Source organism: Plodia interpunctella, chromosome 10 (genome assembly GCF_027563975.2).
Source record: "Plodia interpunctella isolate USDA-ARS_2022_Savannah chromosome 10, ilPloInte3.2, whole genome shotgun sequence".
In the NCBI taxonomy this organism is placed as follows: Eukaryota; Metazoa; Arthropoda; class Insecta; order Lepidoptera; family Pyralidae; genus Plodia; species Plodia interpunctella.
The window spans coordinates 228,545-250,358 of NC_071303.1; the positions used below are offsets into that span (position 1 = coordinate 228,545).

Sequence of the window (21,814 nt, forward strand, 5' to 3'; positions counted from 1 at the left end):
GCATATTTGTAGTGTGAAAGCAGGGGGTTTCCGAGCATATACCCACAGACACACAGATAACGAGATATACCGCCGTTTTCCGGCGGAAAACCTGGGAAGCGGGTTTTGCCGCTCACAACGGTAACCACGCTGCCTTAAACATTGTTATATTGGTCAATGAGAAGATTCGTTTCCAATTTTACACTAATTAGCTCTACTTAAATCATAGTGGTAACTTTACTTCAACTTAGGAGTGTAGCATAGCAACTGTGTATGTAATGTAGGTATTGTCATGGATTTAGTAAGTACTTCGTCGGAGTACCTACTAATTCCATGGGTATTGATTCTCAATTGTTATTTATGATTGTATGAAAAGTTGTCACTATTTTTCATGCCCGTCCGCTATCTGGAGGTCTAGGTATGGATTCCCAGCGTGGGAAAATATTCGCACTTGTGATCACAGACGTTTGTCTCTGCGGTTCTCTGTGTGTTGTGACCATTTCTGTGTTTGTGTACATAGGACCCGTGATACAAGCCGTTGAATGCGGTCCATTTTATTTTGATTTATATAAACTTTAACATAAAACAAAATGTAGAAAACTTTTCTACTTATAAAAAATCGAATTCCATACTTCGTCTTTTTCGTGATATTACATATTACAGCGGATTTCCCGAGGTCATCGACCCGTAAGGTGGCGTCAACAAATATTGCACAGTGCAACTGAAAAATGCATGGCACGAAAAAAGGTCATTATTCATACATGCTTAATGATGCATGAATAATGGGGCGCGTGCGCGCGTTTAGGAAAACCATCTGACGTTTTTACGTACTAGCTTATACCATGTGTGAAATGTAGAGTGCTATACGCCTACTAGAGACGAAGAGGTCAAACTTATTAACTTTAAAAAATATTTTTTGGGACGAGCTTTGGTTTTCGTAATGCGTTTTATAGTCTTTATAACAGTAGCACTGTTTGTAAATTATCGAAGCAACAGTGCTTAAAACACAACCTCACATTATAGTGAAATCAGTGGTATGTTTATCATAGATTTTATTGGATTCTCAGAACAACTGCATACTGTGTTTACGTGTGATAAGTAACAAACACACAAACAAAATGATTCAGCTATGTAATTGAAATATTATTCATTTGTTTTTGTTTTGGTCTTTAACTTTACGAACGAAATAGACAAGTTATTGGAAAATGTTTATATGATATTATAGGAAGAATTCATGTCTGTCTGTATGAACACGACATACTCAAAAATTTTTGTACGGTTTTCGCCAAAAGATAGTGGACAGGGGAAGTTAAGTGTGTAATTTATTATGGTTTAATCCGAGCGGAGCCGGGACGGGCCGCTGATTTAAAATAATAATGTTGTTATTTTTGCGTATGAAATAAAGTACCTACGTGGTAAAAACTGCATAGAAAATGATCGCTAGCTTTTTAAGTTTCTAGCTGTTACTAGAACGAACTCGATAGATGCAGAGTTGTGAACACTGCAGTTTTCAGCACGAAACTTGATATAAGTTGGTAGTTAATAATAATAAGCCGAATAAGTAATACTTTTGTTTACATACGCAACGCATATACATATTTATTGTATCAAATTGTACCGCATGCGTTCACTCGTACACTACGCCGCCTGCCACAATTCCATACAACAAACGCGCACCGCTGCAGGTTAGGCATTAGGTCTGCACCTGCCTTAATTTTGATCAGGTCTGGGGAAGGTGATGGCCGGGGAAACCCGGGCACGGTATAATCGGCCGCGACCCAACTGCCAGACGATGAAATACGTTTGATTGTGTATTGATGGTTAGGTACTGTTAGTCTATAGGCTATAGGTCACACGGTCATTGTTTTTTTTTTAACTTTTACAGTAAATTTCTTATTTCGGTCTTGGTTTTTTATACACGATGTTTACAAAAATGACATTTCGCCGCAAGCTTAATTATTGCCTTGAGAGAGATTTTGTCGCATTCCATGCGTGACAAATAGTGTGTAGGTAAGCGTGATCCTAGAAGTACCTAGGTATCCTAGGTCTTGTTTATCACAGTGATGCATTGTCATGGAATTTGGAGCAACGTGGAAAATTTCAACTCTGTAGAACTAGGTGTTTAACTTGCAAGATTTGTTTACAGACATCGGGGCTGGTGAACCTAAATAAGTTTGTATAAAACGTAGTAAGCCAGCAGTATGTCAGCCATGTTGGAAATAATGAAATCTGATTCTTACTAGTCTTGCCAAACCTATCGCCTTGTATGTAGATTGGCTACTATAACTTCAAGCTGTGACGAAGCATTCGTTGGTCCCAGCGAATGGGCCAAACCAAACCAAAGTGGGTTTCATAGCGAACGAATACGAACGAAATAGGAAATCGAAAATATTTCTCTGTAGGTATGTCACGAGGGTCATGGTCACATAAGATCTTTGGTTATGAAACTATTAAGTCTTATTGTTTCGCATACTTCCATACAATTAGATAGTACGACATAAGCTACATTCCAATCTGGAAAAAGTAGGTACTGTGCCCGTGCTAAGTTCACTCGGAGAGAGCCGTGGGCAAGAAAGACCTAATTAAAAATAATCAAAATTTCCATGATTAGATCCGACAAATCATCATTAAAGATCCTGTTACATACAAGTACCTACCTGCCTAAATAAATAAAAAAAGTTAGTAAAAAAGCGCTTGTAGTCTGTGACTTGGTATGTTATGGGCACGAGCCAAATTAATGAATGTTTGGGATAATTAGAAAAACCCAAAGACGACTATATTTATACGTAGAAAGTTGAGTGGGTCTGCGGTTTCAGCGTGACGTGAACAATCATTAAATCAATTATTTATTATATTTTAGGGCTCAAAATCAAAATCAAAATCAAATCATTTATTCAGAAATTAGGCCTTCACAGGCACTTTTTCACGTCATATTCTAAATTAAATGATGTTTACCAAAGCTACAAACTACTAGCATTTCGGAACGACCACTGCTGAGAAGAAATGCCGAAAGAAACTCATTCAAACAGTGTTGGTCCCTATTATGCCAGAAGGGCTTACCATTTTTTAAATATAATTATGTATAATTTTTTATCAGTAATATAACATGTAAGTACACAATAAAGTACATGGTCAAAAGGTATACTGAAACATGTTACGATTGTGATCAAGTGCTGCAAGGAAGGAAGGGCTCCGTACTAAAACAGTGGCAAATTACCTACAAAGTTTCTTTAGTTTATGTATACCTAGTAGACGAGCTAGAAAACAAGGCTTAATCCTTAGATTACAAATAACTCCTATAAATCCTGTGGTAACATCACGAAAAACGTTGGTTAATAAGAATTCGATTTTCTTTCAAAAAAAAAAAAACATTTTCAGTTTGATCGTTCAAAATTCATACATAGGTATCTACAGTATGAATTTTGAACGATGGTCAATATTGCATAGCAGCTACAGCATACGGAACCCAGTCTTTCTACAGCTCTTGATTTATTTTCTTATAATAACAGTGATTACTATAATAGCACTTTCATTGTAGGTAGAAAAGTTCATACCTGCCAGTAAACAAGATTATTAATTTTAATTGTTATAGAACTAAACGGCGTAGGTATTATTATAGTAGGTATTATAATAAAAAGGTTTGTGTTAAGTAAGTCCTGTATGTAAGTATACCTAAGTACATGTTTAAGACTGTATGTGAACACAAATTTGCCTGATGGCAAATCAGACAAATCAGCAAACAGACAGCTCGTATGGAAAGCAGCACGTACCTTACGTCTTCGACGGCGGCAAGCAAGGAGGGGCGGCGTAACCGATCTTATGTTTTTGCTCTTTGGGCTGCTATGCGAACGAAACCAACACTTCACAATGTCCACACGAGGTTAATAGTTTATACACCTTGAATTGAGTTTGTTGTATCGAGTAAAATTTTCGCTAAAGTTTTTTTTTTGCAGAGACCACGCCCCGACTGTTTTTTTTTTACCGAATGGCAGGCAGGCTGGCTGCTTCCACCCAATTAGTCAAAACAGATACTTTTTTCAGAAAAAGTATCTGTTTTGACAAATAATGAACAAAATAAGAATTTTCTAACCATTTCGCGTCATTCGACATTCAAAATTATTTTATACTTTAAATATTAAAATGAATAAACTGACTTATTATAGTTACATTTAATTACTGAATTTATATATCTACTCTACATAAAGTAGATATGCTACTTTATGTAGGTATATGCTTTATTTATTTTTTCCCAGATAGCCAATTTAATTTTTAGCAGACGGCGGGCGCGTGCGGCCATGCGTAGTGTGTGATCTTTCTCACTCACGCAAGAGATCGTGGGATTCATGTAAGAGTGAGACAAATGAATAGCAAATGGTTTTTTTTGTTGATCTATAGGAAATAGCATTATGAATGCGTCCAATTTTAACAACTTTTAAATACAATCAAATCACGGGCATTCACACGTTATATGTGCTAGTCGAACATTTTGACACTATGGTGGTAAATTATTGTAAAAATGCATTGGAGCGCAACCAGTCTATAGATTATTATTATTGATTATTAGCATAACACGTAATATGGTTTGCAGAGAGAATGTCCGTAACGATATATTTCGACATCAGAGTTCGCCGATAGTGTGTAGTCGCCATTATAACCATAATTAATAATGTACTATATGGAAATCAAAATCACAAATAGAAAAGAAAGTTTATTTTCTAAATTCATATCTTAATAACTATACAATACTGATTTAAAGTTCGGACATATTTTAATTTTAACATAAATCATACACATAACCACTTGATATGTAGTCAATAGAGCAAGGAAAATAATTATTACCATATATTGACACCGAAATTAACATCACGAAACTATTTTCGATCTGCGTATGCATAATAAAAGGCCGGTACAGACCAAGACGTAGCGGTACAAGTTTACCGTGTACATGTGTGTGTACCGCGTACAATATTCATAATTTCATGCAAAAAATGAGCACCGGTACTTATTACGCATAAATCATAAACTCGGATAAATCATAGCATAAAATAGCATCATAATAACATAAACTTTGCCGTCATAAAAAAAAAAACCAATTTTTTTCAGAATCCATATAAAAATACTGGCAGATTGCCTTATTGCACTGATAACGAATATGTGAACACGAACTACCATTGCAATAACTAATAGAATGGTCAAAATTGGTTGATAAAAAATATTTCACTACATAAATTATATTAACGGGACTTAGCACGAACCTGTTGCTGACTTTTCAACGACCTTGTAGTCGCGCCGTGGTCGCAGCCAGAAACAATATCGTCAGCCACGAGCATACAGCGACCTTGTTTTCTATTCTTTATGGACAGACTGTAACTCTAATTGACAGACTGGAATGGACAGACTGTAACTCTAATGGACTAACTGGATTCTAATGGACAGACTGTAACTCTAATTTGAAAAAAAAAAATGGGATGCGCTTTTGTTTATTGCGGCAGAGTTTTTTACGTGTCGATGTCGTTCCATGTATGATGGATTGAATATAATCAGTTATGCTTGTAGGTAAAGATCTCGTAATCGCGAACGGAGAAGTTGTAGTCCTGCACGAGCGAGGCGGGCGAGGTGGGGTCGCCGTACGAGTGCAGGTTGCTGTAGCTGTCGCTGTTGCTGCTGCAGTGGTTGGAGATCAGCAGGTCTGCGCCCGCGCCGAAGATCGGCCCGCAACTGAAATTAGTGGGAAGTGTAGCTGTTTTTTATTCTATACAAAAGAAAATTTAGACTTAAATATTAATGGCGTAACTATTTATGAGTTTATTGATGGTGTATTTGTACATAGGTGCTGTTTACGTTTCTTTCAATTGATTCGAAAACTGAAAATGAGTTGTTTTGATTTACACTGAATAATGTATTATCGGTTGAATGCTTTTCATCTTTGCCTATCTTCAGCTAGGATTTTAAACAGACAAAAAATTGCAGAGATTTGTTAAACTAGACTGGTGGAGCTAAATAGTATTACTGATCTTTTTATCTGTTTAAGTACTATAATGAATCACCCGAAAATATATTTTTTTAGGGGTTCGAAACTATCTTACTTTTGTAACTCTTCCTTGAACCTGTCAATCGTCCTCGTTTTTATTACCAAATGTTTTTTTGCTATGAGAATCATCACAGACGTACATGTATCTTTCTTGTATAAATTTTAATTTATATACTCATATTTCGTACAAAAAAAGTAAAACTACACAATCTCGGAATTTCCACTCGAAGGGGCAAAGCAAAGCACAATGAATACTGACTCCGGATGGTAACAGAGCGCAAAGGCTTTCTTAACGAGCGGCAGCCGCAGCGGCGCCGGCCGCAGCGCGAACAGGAACGCGCGGGCGGCGCTCACGTAGCCGCCTGTGCCTCCTGTGCCTCCTGTCCCGCCTGAGCCGGCGCCGGCGCCGAACGACACCTCGCTGTAGCCGCCGATGATCTCGCCGCGGGGCAGCTGCGAATCATTACGATTGTATGGAATTCACTTTTGTTATTTGGCGCGCTCGGAGTAACGATCTGTGTGGAAAGCCATTAGTCCTTTTACCACGCCGTGGCTATTTTTTACAACTCTCGACAAGAATAACAATTTGCGTACATAACAAATTCAATACTAGCGAGAAAGAAATTGTATAAATAACAGTGAAAACCGCATCAAAATCCATAAATAAATAACAAATTCTACACTTTCTTTTTCTAATCTTTCTTAAAATATATGAACAAATCACACAGATTGAATTAGACTCAAAGTAAATTTAAAACTTATGTTATGAAATACTAATTCAACATGCTATATTCTTTTATTAGATACAAACATTAAAAATAAATCAGAAAAATATAATTGTCCATGTTGAGCCCCCACCTGAGCCAGCAGCAGCAGCGGCGCGAGGCCGTCGCAGTGCTGGTGGAAGGCGAGCGCCGAGTGGTCGTGCGCCGACGCGCGGAACGCCAGGCGCCAGCTCTGCTTGGGGGTGCCGCACCTGCTCAGCACCAGGTTTCTATTATACTCATCATCATTCTATTTTTAAATACACGGAATTTCAATGCTTGTACAAAACTTTAGAAAAAAAAAAATTCACCTCTTCTTTCTTCCGATCTATAGATAGCCTTATCTAACGGCCCGACCCGGCTTCGCTCGAGTAAAAATATCTAAACCTTCCTCAGGAATCACACTTTTCATTGGTGAAAACCGAATGGAAATCTCTACAATAGTCTTTTAGTTTATCATGAACAGATAGACGCATCAGAGGACTTTGTTTTATAATATGTAAGGATATTACAAATCAATGATTATGACTGCGTGTGAATGCAGCCACAATGGGAGTTTTCAACTAGCGAACTACAGCGCTGAACAGACTGAGAAGACAATGACGCTCTCTCGGAGACCGACTCTCTAGCTTGGGGTCACTGAGCCAAAGTCGTAGAAGTGAAGCAGCTATTTACCCATAAAAATAAAAGGCCCAGGACAGTAAGCAAACATTTTTTAACACATTTATTTACAAAAAAAAATTAGATGAGGATAAAATTGTAAATTCTGAAAACGTACCAGTTGTTGATGATAGCCTGGAAAGCGCTCTTGTCTTGTTGCAGAATAAGGCTGCCCGCGAACATGTTTACTGCCAATCTGGAATACAGACCAACATACATATTTGTATACTTAGAATATTTTTTTAGTGTGAACACTGTTTTACAATTTTAATAAATAAAATAAAAATAAATCAATACAAAATATTTACAAGTAGTTTCACATTTAAAATAATTTTTTTTTATTACCTATTGGCTTTTCTCCAACTAGTCAAATGAGATACTTTTTTTAATGTCAAAAACAACATTTTAAATGGAGCTTGTTGACAGTAATGTATTGTAAAGTCACTGATTTTGGAATAAAAAGCACTTATAGTATACTTCTATAAAAATCGGTTTAGTAGATTTTGTGTAAAAGAGTAACAAACATACACACCACAAACTTCCACAACTATAATATTAGTAGGATTTATAGACCTGGGCGTGGTGCGCTTGTCGTGCTTGTGTTGCGGCGCGGGCGCAGGTGAGGGCGCGGACGAAGGCGCGGGCGCGGCGTGCAGCGCGGCGCGGCGGTAGCGCTCCAGCGACAGCTCCATGGGCACGGCGCCCGTCGGCTCCACCTCCTCCGCGAACACCGCGCTGTCTGCACACACCACACCATCTTATGATCTGCCTTTCTTGCAGTGTGTTCATTACTAACACTGGCATTACTTTTATGACTCTAACAGCTATCAGGTAATCGCATACAAACTAGTGTATTTACACTGTAAACAAATGTGCAGGTTTCCTCTCGATATTTCCCTTAGGGGTCGTCTGTAACGACTACTATACATGAGTCAGTGTAGTAACAAACTCATGAAGCACAGGATTTGAACCTGGGACCTAGATCATAGGTCCACACCACCACTTGGCCACCACCGCATCTAGTCCCACTTATTGCGTTTGATTTTTTCTATAGCATTTTTATTATTTTTAGTTGTCATTAACAACCTATTGTGAATGCTCTCTTTTATAATCACATACTTTTATGTAAAGTGACCAAATGTAAGTAGAACAAATCCCCAGTAAACAATGAATACCTAATAATTTTATGCCAGCAAAAAATTACTGTTTTTCGTGAAATTTGTATAAATTATGACAACATTATCTCATGAGATCAAAACAACAAAGTAAGCCAAAAAGATGGTTTTACAACTTAGATACCTGTCCCATATAATATTTAACCTAAAACATATTGTGCTATTCGAGAGTACAGCTTTTATCATGGTGCACTCACCAATGAGCAGCAGCCGCACATGCTGCATGAGCGGACACAGGTGGTGGCAGACCCGAGCTCGCTCCTCCTCGGTCCAGTGTGGGCTGGGCTGGGTGACACCGGCCCGCTGCTTGGCCCAGGCCAGCGCACAGCGCCACACTTCCTCTTCTTCTAGACATAGCTGGAGTAAAAAAGTTATATTGCCCATTAAATAATAAAGTATGTGGATGTCATACAGGGCATCTGATCAGGTCAAAAGATAAAAAGTTTTAATATCATGCCCAAAAAGTGTTGACCTAACTCCCATTGACTGTCATAATACCACAAGACGAGCATAAAAAAGTAACTAAGTCTTTAAAATTTTAGTTACATTTTTTGCTTTTTATTTTTACGCTTAGGTGCTTGACATTATAATATTTGGATCAATACTAACAAAATCTGATGAGATGAGCTTGATGACTGCTTCTTTAGGCAGGTTCAGGAACGCATTAGTCTTGACACAATCTGCTGCATTGTCTCCAATAAAAGCTATGCAGCGCTCCATGAATGATGACGCACTTTTGCCACCTGCAATTTAATTCCAGCAGTTCATTTTATGTACAGTTATGCATTATTTTCATATTATTAGAAATTGAAGAGTATTTACCTTTTTGACTGCAAGGTCTTAATCATAAATAGACAAAACTCAAGGGTCCAATAGTTACAAAGAATTGATGTTTTGATGTGAACTGTTTGGTAAAGCAAATAAAAGTCATTACTTTTGAGAACTTAGATGTATTTATTTTACATAACCGGCTCTTACCGTAAGTATAGGTACTTAAATCATACTTAATATTTAGGAATGAAAATGATGTTCACTTAGATTTTATAACCTAACACTTTTACACAGTCGCGTTGGGGTTTACGTTTTGTATTAGTGTAATGTTGTCCCCTTTCATCATAATTCTTCCAATCTGCTTTCTGTTTTTCGTTTTTATATGTACTTCTTCAGCGTCGTCCAAAACAATGTTCATGTATTCATCAAAGCCAACAATGTGTCCCTCAATTCTCAAATTCACGTTCTCATACAACCAGATTTGCACACGACTTCTGTTTTGAAGATACCTGAAGATAAGGTTGATGGGCTGCACCATAACCTTCTGCACTTTCGGTGGACCTTTGTAAGCCATTTTTACTAGTTTATATTAGCCTAATTCAGCTAAAAATTGAAAAAATAGTGCCCGCGAAAGCCGGCGACACGAAAGAACGCTTTGAAATGTCAAAGACAAACAAGATGGCCGCCGATGGTTTTATAGTCTATGATTTTTATTTTTTCTTCATTACACAGAAATTTACTTTACTTTCTTTTTTTCTTTATTCGTTTACACAGAAATATCCATTTATTTAGAAATTATAAAAAACATAAAGAATCTATCTTAAAATTAAATTCAAGGAAACGTGAAATGCGTGTTCACTGTGTTCAGTCGTTTCGAAACCATCATACTTCTCTAGCAGAGTAGGAGGCAAGCAACGTCGTCGTAGTCGGGGGTTTTATAAATGTTTAATTTAATTTTTATTATTGTATTAAGGGTATTTAATACTGAATGTATATTATTTTACTTTTTTTAGTGTAGGTAGTTAATCATTTATAATCATTATTATTTTTAGTTAAGTAGTAAATGTAAAAAGAAGTAGTTTTATTGTTTAACTTAGAGTAATGAACTATGTAGTTTGTAATTGTAGTCTGATAGAAAACAAGTTACATTACTGATGGTTTTATGTATACTTACGTACTTACTGTCCAAATTTTCGTATGATGAAATTTATTTTTTTAGCTACTTAAGATTTGTTGTATAGAGTATGTATGGATGTATTGTATATCATTGACACTAACTTGAATAAAGAATAATTTTGATGGGGAAAAGTGCCTGTTCCTTATAATTAGGCCTTATAATTTCCGTTTTTCGGTTTGGTTTGTAAATGTAAACACTCTTAATTTAATTACAGTATGCATAAATGTAACATAAGAACTTTTAGTATGTATTATTTTGTGTAAAACAGTAACAGCCTAAAGTAACAAGCAATGAATCGTGTTCGTATGAGTCAAAATCAGATAGGTAAGTATGTAGGACTTATATCATGTTATTATTGCATTTTTAGACTTCGGATCACAAAAAAAAAAGAAAAAATAGAATAAAACCGGGGGCAAAAAGTGTGCGATGGCCGGGAATCGAACCCGGATCAACTGCTTGGAAGGCAACTATGCTGACCATTACACCACCATCGCACTATATGTAGTTGACAAAATTTGTGTTCTGTTTTTGTGTGTGTGTATTGTATTTACCAGGTCTGTCTTGAATCTCCATGGCTGCAGCCAGCAAAGTGCAGGCACTCTCCACACTGAGAGTGGAAGTGACGTGATCTTCGCAGGCAGCCCGTAAGTCCTCCACACCCAAATCGGCAGCAAGTGTCATCATTTCAAAAACGCCAGAATCTTGAAGTAGAAGCTATTTGTGCGAGAATAATAAAAAAAATGATAATCCTATAAATGTATATACTGAATCCGAAATACACACAGAACAGATCGGAGAAAGTACCATTCCATGCAATGCTTATGTGTCTAACTAGATGATAGTTCAAGACGTGAACTATAGATGGCGCTCAACGTGATTGAAATTAAATCCATGATAAATTAGGTGAATTAGTAAAATTTTATTGTTTTAGCTATTTACCTTCCCAGTATAAACATATTGAATAAATAGCCGAAACGTATCTGGCTGCACGTGGGGCATCCTTATAGGCGTGGGCTGGGAGCCAGCAGATGGCGTTACTGTACATCCGGGAATGCGACAGACCTCACCGCGCTTCGTGTTTTGAAAACTTTTGCACCTGAATAAACAAAAAAAAGTAATTGTATAAAATTAAATGTTAATATGCATATTGTTGTGTGATAACTAGAAGTCGGTATTATCGTTAACTTATGTTCATCGAGACCAAAGAAAAACACACGGTAGTGCGAGAGGCAAGTTAGGAAAAAATATACGTTTTTACATGATATATTTCAAATTCCTTACTTATGTAACTAAACATAACAAAGTTGACACAATTTGTGTTTTGCAATTGTTATATTTTATTTTCATAGGCTATTTCCTTTGCTATTTTTATATGTGATACTTTTTGTAGCCATTCAAAAAGTTTTGAATAGCTACAAAGTAAAGTTAAGTATTAAATACAAAATAGATACATAGACAATTTTTTTCACAGAATTACCTACAATGAAAACAAAGCAATAAATATTGAATTGTGATGATGGTAAAAAAATAATTTATGTTCCTAAAATTTGTTTAACGTCGTTTAATTTACTTTGCCAAAGTTAGAAATAAATATAAAATGGGAGTTACCAAGTAGCTATACTGCTTTGTAATGAATGAAACTCAATATTTAAAGCAAAATTGGTCAACAAAGGCAACTTTGCACTTACAAGGACGGCCACGGAACGATAAGCACTGAAAATTTTGCATCTAATGAAAAACCGATAATCTCCCTGAGAAATAATATATATAATAGAGCGTTCTTTGAAAATTTCGTGGAGCTATGGCAAAGGAAAAACTTAAACTTTGAGTGCTCCAACTTGTAAGTTATGCGAGAAGTTCGCGAGTGGCGCTCTCTGTGCCTGCACCGCGAACTAATGCCACCTAAATTTATTTAAGTTGTCGATACTATCTGAAGGCATAAGTTGTTTGGGAAATTACATTTCGCTTCCATTAAGAAGTTTGAGAACGTTTTGAGATTGCATATCGGAGAATTATTATTGCTATTTTAGTTTTTTGTAAAGTTTGTAATTTTTTGCAGCCACCAAAATGAAATGTACCAAGACGAATAACCCATTAACAAATCATATCAAATCAGATTAGCAAGTAGACATAGCTAGTTGTAATTCGGTTTACCTTCTTGCAGTACATCGTGTTATCTGCATTTGATTGCAATCTTGTGAGCAAACACACGACACGGCAGCCACATACCGCATGGCTCTGATTGTCATTGACAAATTACCTGATTGATGCTGTATTGGCGCTGTGATTAACGTCAGCCAAGTCAGGTGGCACTTGCATTCACTGATTAACTGGGATGCAAATATGCTTTAAGCAGATTAGTAATATGCCACTTTATTTTCCAGATCTAGGACGGAATTTAATCAAGTCGAGTTAGGTTAAAGACTTATTTGAAACAATATATTTGCAGGTGAAGCCTGCATAGCAGTATATAATATAGCATAGCATAATGTCTGAATCCATGACAACGTCTAAAAGCTGTTGATTTCTTTTTTATGTTTATCTATATTGAAGTATTTGTTTGTTCAAACTCTCATATTTATCTCGTCGTAGCCGTAGCGGTTGCAGCAAGCCCACAAAATTGAATAACGAATGCAGCCTGGGGGCAATCCCTCGCCTCTTGCAAAACGGATTAAAAGATCCACCGGAGCCCTGGGCCTGCGGGAGGCTAATTGATTTACAGCGCCGTGGTCGCCAGACCAAGACTGTCAGGCATGACGGGAGGTAGATATCCAAATCAAATCTGTCACACGAACAATTTAATTCCAATGAAATACAATGAAAACATATGAGATTTTTTCTAAAATAAGAAGATAGAAGATAAAAATCATGATTGTTCGATGACCGCTATGTGTCTCCTTGTTTGTTTACGCAACGGTTTTTTAAATAGATCGAGTGATTTAGCAGAAAGGTTTATATGTATACATATAGTTTACCGAGTTTACCTGTTGTGCTTTTGTTGTGCATTACTCCGTTTTTGTTAGTCAAAAGTAGCATAGAAGACTTGCCCGTCATGATTGCGCCTACATAATATTTTATATTCAATTTATTTATTGAAAGGCCTACTCCAGTTTCAGCGGCCACCGCAGATGCATAATTAATCACTATTTAAATCTAGTCTTGCTGTCGCGGCTGTGACGCCATTAATCTTGCAGCCTGTGGCGAAGTGTGGTGAAAACACGATTATCCTGCGTCAGCGTGATGGACGCGGAAGATAAATAGCCATGATGGCTAAACACAGGCTTCTAATACAACAACCGATTTAAGAATATCTAAAAATATTGCATGAGAAATACGATTTCTACGAACAGCAACATTTTTTTTAGCCGCAAACAAATTATTTCTTCTTTTTTCATTGCACGTTCCGAAGTAGGAAAAAGAAGAATAAACGTACTCAAAGAAGGAGTCTTTTGAATATAGTAACGGGTAACTAAATACTTTGTCCGTTTCGAAAAACAGAAAGAATTGTACCTATGTTTAGCACTAGTCGTAACGTGTCAAACCAGTCCGAGGGTGATTCCTCATTACACGAGAGCTCCTTCCTCGGACACAATACATATTAAGTTGTCTGTCTGTCCGTTGCAGGCTGCGTCTAATTGACACGCGCCCTCGGGTTTTTCTCGTCGGGAATTCTATCAGGAACATTGATTTGAAGGGTCGTTAACGGAAGAAACGCAATTTCTGGGATATACGACATGGACAAGCTGATTTCTGTTAATTTGCTGGCACGTTTATGATATTTCTTGTTTTACGTTTGATGTAAGATTGGAGCTGTGGCGTGATAGTATGTAAGGAAGGAGGCGAGAGATTTAGATGACTGTTCGTTTTAGACTCCTTTATTGTTACTACTATTACTACAAAAGAATCTAAAAGAATAAATATTATTTATATTAATTTATTTAAAATTAAATAAATGAACAGACTATATTTATTCTATTATATTCTCATAACAGAGATTTTGTTCCTGATAGTTCTGATCAAATTTATTGCTGACTGGATGAGATTTAAACAGATAAAGTTTTAGGCGTTTTAGGGTTCCATACAAAAAATAAAAAACGGACAGGATTTTTAAAGATCTTGGATTCAAGAGGAGTTGAATCAACCCACAGTAATTACCAAATCTCGAGCTAACTATACAACACTCAGAAGAAAAACTGTTGATTAATTACATGCCTTCACCCACAGATGGCGTCGCTGCGGCGGCTCTAATCGAGAATATGCAAATTGCGTGTCAACGAGCGGCGGTCGCGCGTCATCCGTCATGTCGTGCGACGTCGCGCGACACAAATTGTGTTGCCAGTTCTCCGTGAATGATTACCCGCTCAAAAAATGTTTAGATAAGAGGATTTCGGGTAAATATGCTCGCTCGCGTTTGCTCGATTAGGCCGCGTCAATCATTTAAAGAAGTATCTTTGGAGTTTTTCAGAGTGGAGTTTAATTTATCATTTTGTTGAGACTCTTCAGACGATGGAGCAGATATCCCTACAAACATCATCAATAACTCTTAATAATCTACAAAAAGAAAGGAAAAATTATTTGCCATTTCTAAATTTAGCATTTTAGTATTGTACTAATACTGAATAATCAAATGCTTATTTGTTAAAAAGCCAAAAATATATTTTCATTCTAAATAACACCTATTCCCACAATTTTCTTTGAATCAACGACACTTGTTAGTGAATTCGGTGCAGCGAATAACTACAGGAACTTCTAATTCCACCATTGACAGTTCTGAAAGCCAGCGTAAATTATGGCGTATATACAGCTTTCCGTAGTGACTCCAATTGGCTAATGAGTATGGTTTTTCACGTCCTTCAGAGTCATAAATTGAGACGGTAAATTCTGATTGCAGTAATTCAATCTGGAAATTAAACGGACGAATGCAATGCAAATAATTCCGTGATTTTACTGAGATAACGAAGGTGTTTTTCTGTTTCAACATTGAATTTTCATGTAAATTTAATATTACCTTTTGATTCCATACATCGACAAAAAGAAGAAAAACTGTAATCAAATGACTGGATGGATGGGAAAGAAAAAGTCATTTAAATACAAAGGCATTCCGATTGAGCAATTAGTAAATTATTGAAACTCTTATGTGCTCTTATGGCAGTATGCCACACACAGCGAATTTTAAAATTTGAGTCAAAATTTTTATTTCCCTACAAAATATTTTCACTCTGATATCAGACAGAGTGTAAATTCAACGTCTAAATCAAAATAAATCCAATCAAATTCCTGATCAATCCCAGATTTATTTTCTAGCAAAGAGATCGCATTTCGAAATTTGAATCGTCGCGTCGCGCCACGCGTGTTGTCGGCAAAACGACAAGTCTCCTTATTTGGCGGGAAACTGCAATATTGCTCGAAATTACGTTATTTGGACACGGTGGAAATGAAATACACGGTTTGTGTCATTTTTATTGGCCGCTACACAGTTGCACTTGGCGTTTTAAGATTCTGGCGCCAAGTTTTACACCGCAATCAAGAGTGTATAAAGCGGTGATGTTAGATGCGGACGGTGTTTTCAACATTTCTGAGAGTTTTTTGTGGTAACATATATTGTCGAAATAGTATGGTACCTCTGTTATTTTGATAAATATGTTAAAAAGCAAATCACATTATTTAAGGTAAAATCTTCATACAAACACTTTTTCGGAAATTTATAATTTAACATAACACCAAAGCATATATACTTATTATCAAGCTTTGTTTAAGTATTTCTTCCTCCATAAACTTGGACAAAAGTACAAAATGTCGTAAGCAGTAGCGACAAATCGCAGCTCGAGCGAAGTAATTCAACTTGTATTGTGTATTTAGCATTGTTTCCGTTTCCTAGAGTTCCGACGTTCTGTTTATTTAACGCCAGGGTTACCATTACTTTACTTTTTAAATACCAACAAAAAACAAAAACACTTATAAGTAATACAAACCAGGTTGAAATCCTCTTACCATACTAAACTTATTATAAGCTACTATCGCGGCCTAGCCTCTTGCTAAATTAGTTTCAAATATTTTTGCAGCGTCAGCTCAGTTGATAATATTGAAAGTGGCAATGTTCAGGCGTGGCATAAATATCGCATCGTGTTATCCGACACGTTACGCCTCTCGCGGGAGTACAACTTTGCGGAACTTTGCTGGGATAAATCAACCGGGACCCTGATATGTGTACGTACTTTTGCCGGATGGTTTGGGAATATAAATATAGTCATGACATTTTTAACAATTTTGTGACAAATTGATGCGTAATATTTGATAATCATTTATGGCCCAGCAGTAGTTATTACTATTACTTATTGTTACAATTCAGAATCCTTGATTTGGATTGGTTTATCTGCCGGTGTATTCTAGTCTAATCCCTCACAGAATTTTAGTAAATTTTCATGGATTATTTATTAATTAGTTCCTATTATCATGAAACTACACAGATTTAACCTTAACATTATAAAATATGAATGTAACGTAACAAGAAAGCAATTAATTACATTTACATTCAAATAAATTTTCGCGACGGTCACCGCAAAACGAGGGATTCGCGTGTACGCGGTTGTAATTACAATCCGTCTGTTTGTTCGTTTGTTTTGTCGATGTGCCGGAAACATTGTTGTTCGAGTGTTCGACAGTGTTGCCCGCTTAGATTTACCACAAATTCAGAAAAACTGATTCAAAAATTCATTTTGATAAAATGTTTGAAATATGCAAGGCTTATTGAAAGTATGTTTTTTTATCTGAATCTGACGTGCCTTTATCTAAGTGTGAAAATTATGTGTGACGAGCTCTACATGCCTCGTTTAAGTTATGGAAAATAGCCTGACACACATATTTTTATAAGATGTAGTTATTGGACAATTACAGTTTCATGGTATATAGTATGTGACGTCGTGTCGTCCGCGGCTACCAGAGCCTAGATTAGGTACACTATCATAAATACCTATATTAGATTATCGAATGAGAGTCAAATTGGAAAAATAACAGCAAATCAAGCTATTTTGAGGTAAGTAAATATTTTATAACAGGTACAGCGGCGTTATGCTAGCAACACCAACTTAACACTTGCGCTTAACACCAACTTAACACCAACTTAACGCTTGGCGACGGAAACTTTTCTCATTTATTCCGACAAGCGTGTAGAGTACTCTGTGCTCACGTTTTTGATAATTTGTTTTGGTTTAACCCCGTTCGAAGCAGCTGACGCCGGCAACAATGGCTTGCGTAATACGAAACGTTGAAGTTTGCTAAGTCTAATACGATCAAGTGTGATTCTTAAATTAAGGACAATTAATTCATAGTAGAGTTATTTCTGGATGAGACGCTTAGAAAACATACGTGACGCAGAGTCTTCTATGTTCTTACTCTAAGAGAAGTTTCAAAAAAGACTGTGTCAATAGTAAAAGAGGAACACTTAATTAAGATTTCCGCTAAGAATGATATTGAAAGAACGGTAAGGGTTAAAAAGTAGACTTATCCCATACTTAAACATTTTATATCGAGAAAAGAAAATGTCTGTAGAGATACTGTAAATATCGAAGAGAATATCATGTAACTTATGTATAACATTGATATTAATATGTAAATACAGCATATACAAAACATAAGCAAGAGTTGAGTATTTCGCTTCCAAACCAACGTATAGATTATCCACCGTCACTGAACCATCAATCAAGCTAGCTTGTAATTAAGTCTCGAATAATCCAACCTCGGTGCCATGAAACCCTCTAAATAAACACCTCCTGAAACACCCCTGTTGCGTCCCTTTCTTACATTAGAGTTTCCGGCCGAGAGGGAACATGGCAGAATCAATTGGGCATGATGTTTTTTATTACTGACTTGGCGACCTAAGGAGAATTTGGCAATACATTCCGTTTTGAATACTAGTTACATCAAACATTTTATTTGTTGATAGTTTAGACGATCGACGAGTGGAACTATTGCCAAAATCAATACAGCTACAAAAATAGTCTGGGCTTAGTTATGAATCATAAACTGATGACATAGAAATATTGTTAATAATGGAGCTTGTAAATCAAGTTGTTTTTATCCAGAAATTCCCACGAGAGCGAAGCCCCGGGGCGCAGCTAGTACAACATATATTTGAATTACATGTACACTAAACTGTAACAGGTAGTAGGTAGGTACAAATTGACGATTAGTGCGTAGCATTTCGTCGACAATGAGTCAGCCTAATGAGGCGTTCTAAACATGTAATTTACAAAGCGCCCGCTCTTGTCCTGGCACGTTTCCGCACTTATTGTTTTATTTCGCACTCATTTATATGATTTACGTGCTTGTAATGGCTCCGTGTAAAATGGGTTATTTTCAGACAGTTTCGAAAGCAATTTTAAATAAACACTTTCAGAATTTCCATAGAAGAAAGTGCATCAGAACAAATTAATTATGTGTATTTGCGAAAAATGAAGTACACTCCATGTAAATAAAATGATTAGGCGTTTACGATAAATGAGTGTTGTACAACTTGTACACAAATTATAATTTAATAAGAAGCGGACGCTTATCGCGGAAGATTGATTGCACGGCAGTGCGCGCGCCAAGTCCCAACTTTTTAAATTAATCACGTAAAGTAGCAGGTACGCTAGCAGGCGACGGCAGCTGCGGTTGAGTATCAATTTGCTTAAGAATATTGCTTACACTCTAGTGTAATTAGCTATGTCGTTTAAGAGTAATTACAAGTAAAAATATTATTACAATGTAATATATATCAGGTATTACTAGAAATAGAAAAATACACAAATACTAAGTATACTATCTCTAATAGGGTCGCAAAAATTAATTAGTCTATAAAGTTCATAATATTACTGAGGTTGACCGCGGAAATAAGAGTCCTTTAACATACTATTAACGAATAATTCATTTAAAGAAACTATTATGACTGTTGGTCGGCAGCTGTTGGGTACTATATGTTTTGCTAATGTAGGTAATTTGTCTTTATAAATAAACGCTATGTTAAATAAATAAATTGCAATTGCACGCACCAAATAGTCATACGCTACGTATGTAAACGTTGTTTAGACTTTTGTTACGTATTATATATTTAAAGTAACTTCGCTTCGTACTTTGCGAAAATTTGGCATATCCCACATATCACAAAATTCACTAAGTATTATAACATCATCCAATAAACAGTATGAATGGGTACAAACTACGAAACTAACGTCGTATATCAACTCGAATAAGAAAGTTTCGCCGCGAAAGCAAATATAGAGTTATTTTTCCAATTTATTCTAACAAATACATTCGGGAAGTTTTCGCATAAGTTGGAGCTAGTTCGGACTCGAAGTTGAGGCTCCTTTTTGTCCCTTCGACCACATGTTGCTAAACTATTTTATTTGCATGCAAATTGATAGCTCTTATTTATCTTACTGAAGCAAGCTATAGTAATAGCTACCTGTCAACGTGTATGCCAAGGGAGGGGCCTAGTTACCTGTAGCACAGGTCCTTTTGGACCTATTTCAGGAACTAGAACAAGCAATGCGAAGTCATACCTAGTAGTATCAAGGTATTTTTAATTACTTAGTTTAAGAGCATTCTGTGAAGAGTAAATAAACGTTTTTATTATTATATTATTATCATCATCTTAGAATGCTTATATTTATTTAATAATTTTAAGTCACTTACATATACAAATAATTTATAAATTCATAATTAGTAATAATTATAAATATTATAGAATGGTACGGTGCCAAAAACGCGTGCCCTACCAATAATCTTACAGTGCTGGCGTTATTATCGCCACCTAGTGACTAATTGGTGTAAATAAATGTACTAAAATGGACAATAGATGGCGTTAACAGTTTCAAAGTTTAGCTTTTCTAATCCAAAAGAACTACAAGAAAAAGGACAGGTCTAAAAGAAGTAGGTACAAATTTATTTTATTATTAATGCATCGTAATCATACATCACATTTGTATGTATGTTTTGAATGTTTATCTATGCTGTGGACCTACCACTCGAACTGGAAAAAAAATATTTTACCTAATAAAATATTTGTCGTAGATAAGTGCTCGTTGGGGGTAATGAATGGCGCAAGTTGTCTTGGCGCGAGTTAAAATCATTTGCATCTGAAACACTGAATTTTGCGGCGATCGTGAAAGGCTGCAATTTGCCTCACAGCCACGACTTTCTGCAACTCGCAGAAAATAGTCGGCAAATTATACGACAGACCCGGGCCTCGGAGTAGAGTAAATAATGCCCTTTTCGCTAACTAAAATTGGCTAGGTATTATTATTTATTCATCTCTCGAAGCAAACGTTGTTTTCGACAAAAATCGTACGGTTTAGATAAAAAAAATTATTTTTTACAGAATCTCAAAATTTAAAGATTCAAATCAAATCTTTATAGTTTCTATAAATTTCTAAAATCGAAATCCTATAAATTTTCTTAACCATTATTAATATGTAGTTTTAAAAACTTATTTTCAGCAAGTCCAACAACTCCCGTATGGTCTAGTGGCTAGGATACCTGGCTTTCACCCAGGAGGCTCGGGTTCGATTCCCGGTACGGGAAACTCTTTTTTTTGTTTTTTTTTTCCTTACCTTGCAATCATGATTATTTTGTGCGCGAAAACTTTTTCTTCCGCTGTGCCGAGAATAAACACAATATCAGCGGAGTCATGGTCTTCTGCGAGGCGTTGTAAATCGCGAAGCAAGCCAGGCAAGCCCGCGCGCTCCACGGAGGCCGCACAACACGTACCGGGCACTCGATTGGCCATTGCCATCACAGATAATAAAAAAGAAAAAAATATCAACACTGGCAGTTTACAATAATAAAACGTTTTATCCAATTTTGTTTAAGAATTCCATAAGTCGAATAACCACTAAAATTTAATGTAAGTACACTTTTCAATACACAAGAACACAATACTTTCTTTTAAGCTTTTTGAAGGCAGAAATCAAAAACTTTTGCAACAACTTGTCAACATAACCTCAAATCACAACTTGAGCTTGCACTGTAAACCATCTATAAACATTCACTTTGACGTTCGGTTTGAGGTTTCCAATTAAGCAGCATTCATGAATATCAGTGATTAAAAATGAATGTGGAGGTTTCTTGCTAAGTGTTCAACTTCAACACAATAACATCAACAGGAACGTGGGATAAAGTTCTTTGGAATAGTTCAAAAACTGGTTTCATTTTGCTCAGGTAAAAAGGTGTTGACGATATCTCTGTCCTTGTCTTATATGATAGCTAGTTACTTAACGGA

General features: G+C 36.3%; 2 protein-coding genes and 2 non-coding genes across 4 annotated transcripts; 1 reads left to right on the forward strand and 3 right to left on the reverse strand.

The window, feature by feature from the left end:
• Positions 1-4,674: 4,674 nt before the first annotated feature.
• Positions 4,675-21,756, reverse strand: LOC128673097 (uncharacterized protein). Its single transcript, XM_053750707.2, has 10 exons — positions 21,147-21,756; positions 11,497-11,653; positions 11,109-11,271; positions 9,219-9,352; positions 8,807-8,966; positions 8,008-8,173; positions 7,553-7,630; positions 6,869-6,986; positions 6,270-6,463; positions 4,675-5,697 (listed from the first exon to the last, which is right to left on the reverse strand). Exons 1-10 carry the CDS (start codon positions 21,326-21,328, stop codon positions 5,520-5,522), a joined length of 1,530 nt encoding a protein of 509 aa, XP_053606682.1. The 5' UTR covers positions 21,329-21,756; the 3' UTR covers positions 4,675-5,519.
• On the reverse strand, positions 9,544-10,055 carry SmE (Small ribonucleoprotein particle protein SmE). The gene has a single exon (XM_053750708.1). It carries the CDS (start codon positions 9,952-9,954, stop codon positions 9,667-9,669), a length of 288 nt encoding a protein of 95 aa, XP_053606683.1. The 5' UTR covers positions 9,955-10,055; the 3' UTR covers positions 9,544-9,666.
• TRNAG-UCC (transfer RNA glycine (anticodon UCC)) lies at positions 10,980-11,051 on the reverse strand. The gene has a single exon. It is a non-coding gene; the product is annotated as a tRNA-Gly (tRNA).
• Positions 21,046-21,117, forward strand: TRNAE-UUC (transfer RNA glutamic acid (anticodon UUC)). The gene has a single exon. It is a non-coding gene; the product is annotated as a tRNA-Glu (tRNA).
• Positions 21,757-21,814: the final 58 nt, after the last annotated feature.

Excerpts from the sequence above, each read along its gene's own strand:
- SmE (XM_053750708.1), bottom strand. The coding sequence starts at position 9,954 with ATGGCTTACAAAGGTCCACCGAAAGTGCAGAAGGTTATGGTGCAGCCC.
- LOC128673097 (XM_053750707.2), bottom strand. The coding sequence starts at position 21,328 with ATGGCAATGGCCAATCGAGTGCCCGGTACGTGTTGTGCGGCCTCCGTG. Across the intron at positions 8,174-8,806 it reads TGTGCGGCTGCTGCTCATTG|ACAGCGCGGTGTTCGCGGAG; the intron begins GTGAGTGCACCA and ends TGGTGTGTGCAG. Across the intron at positions 6,464-6,868 it reads CGCTGCTGCTGCTGGCTCAG|CTGCCCCGCGGCGAGATCAT; the intron begins GTGGGGGCTCAA and ends AATGATTCGCAG.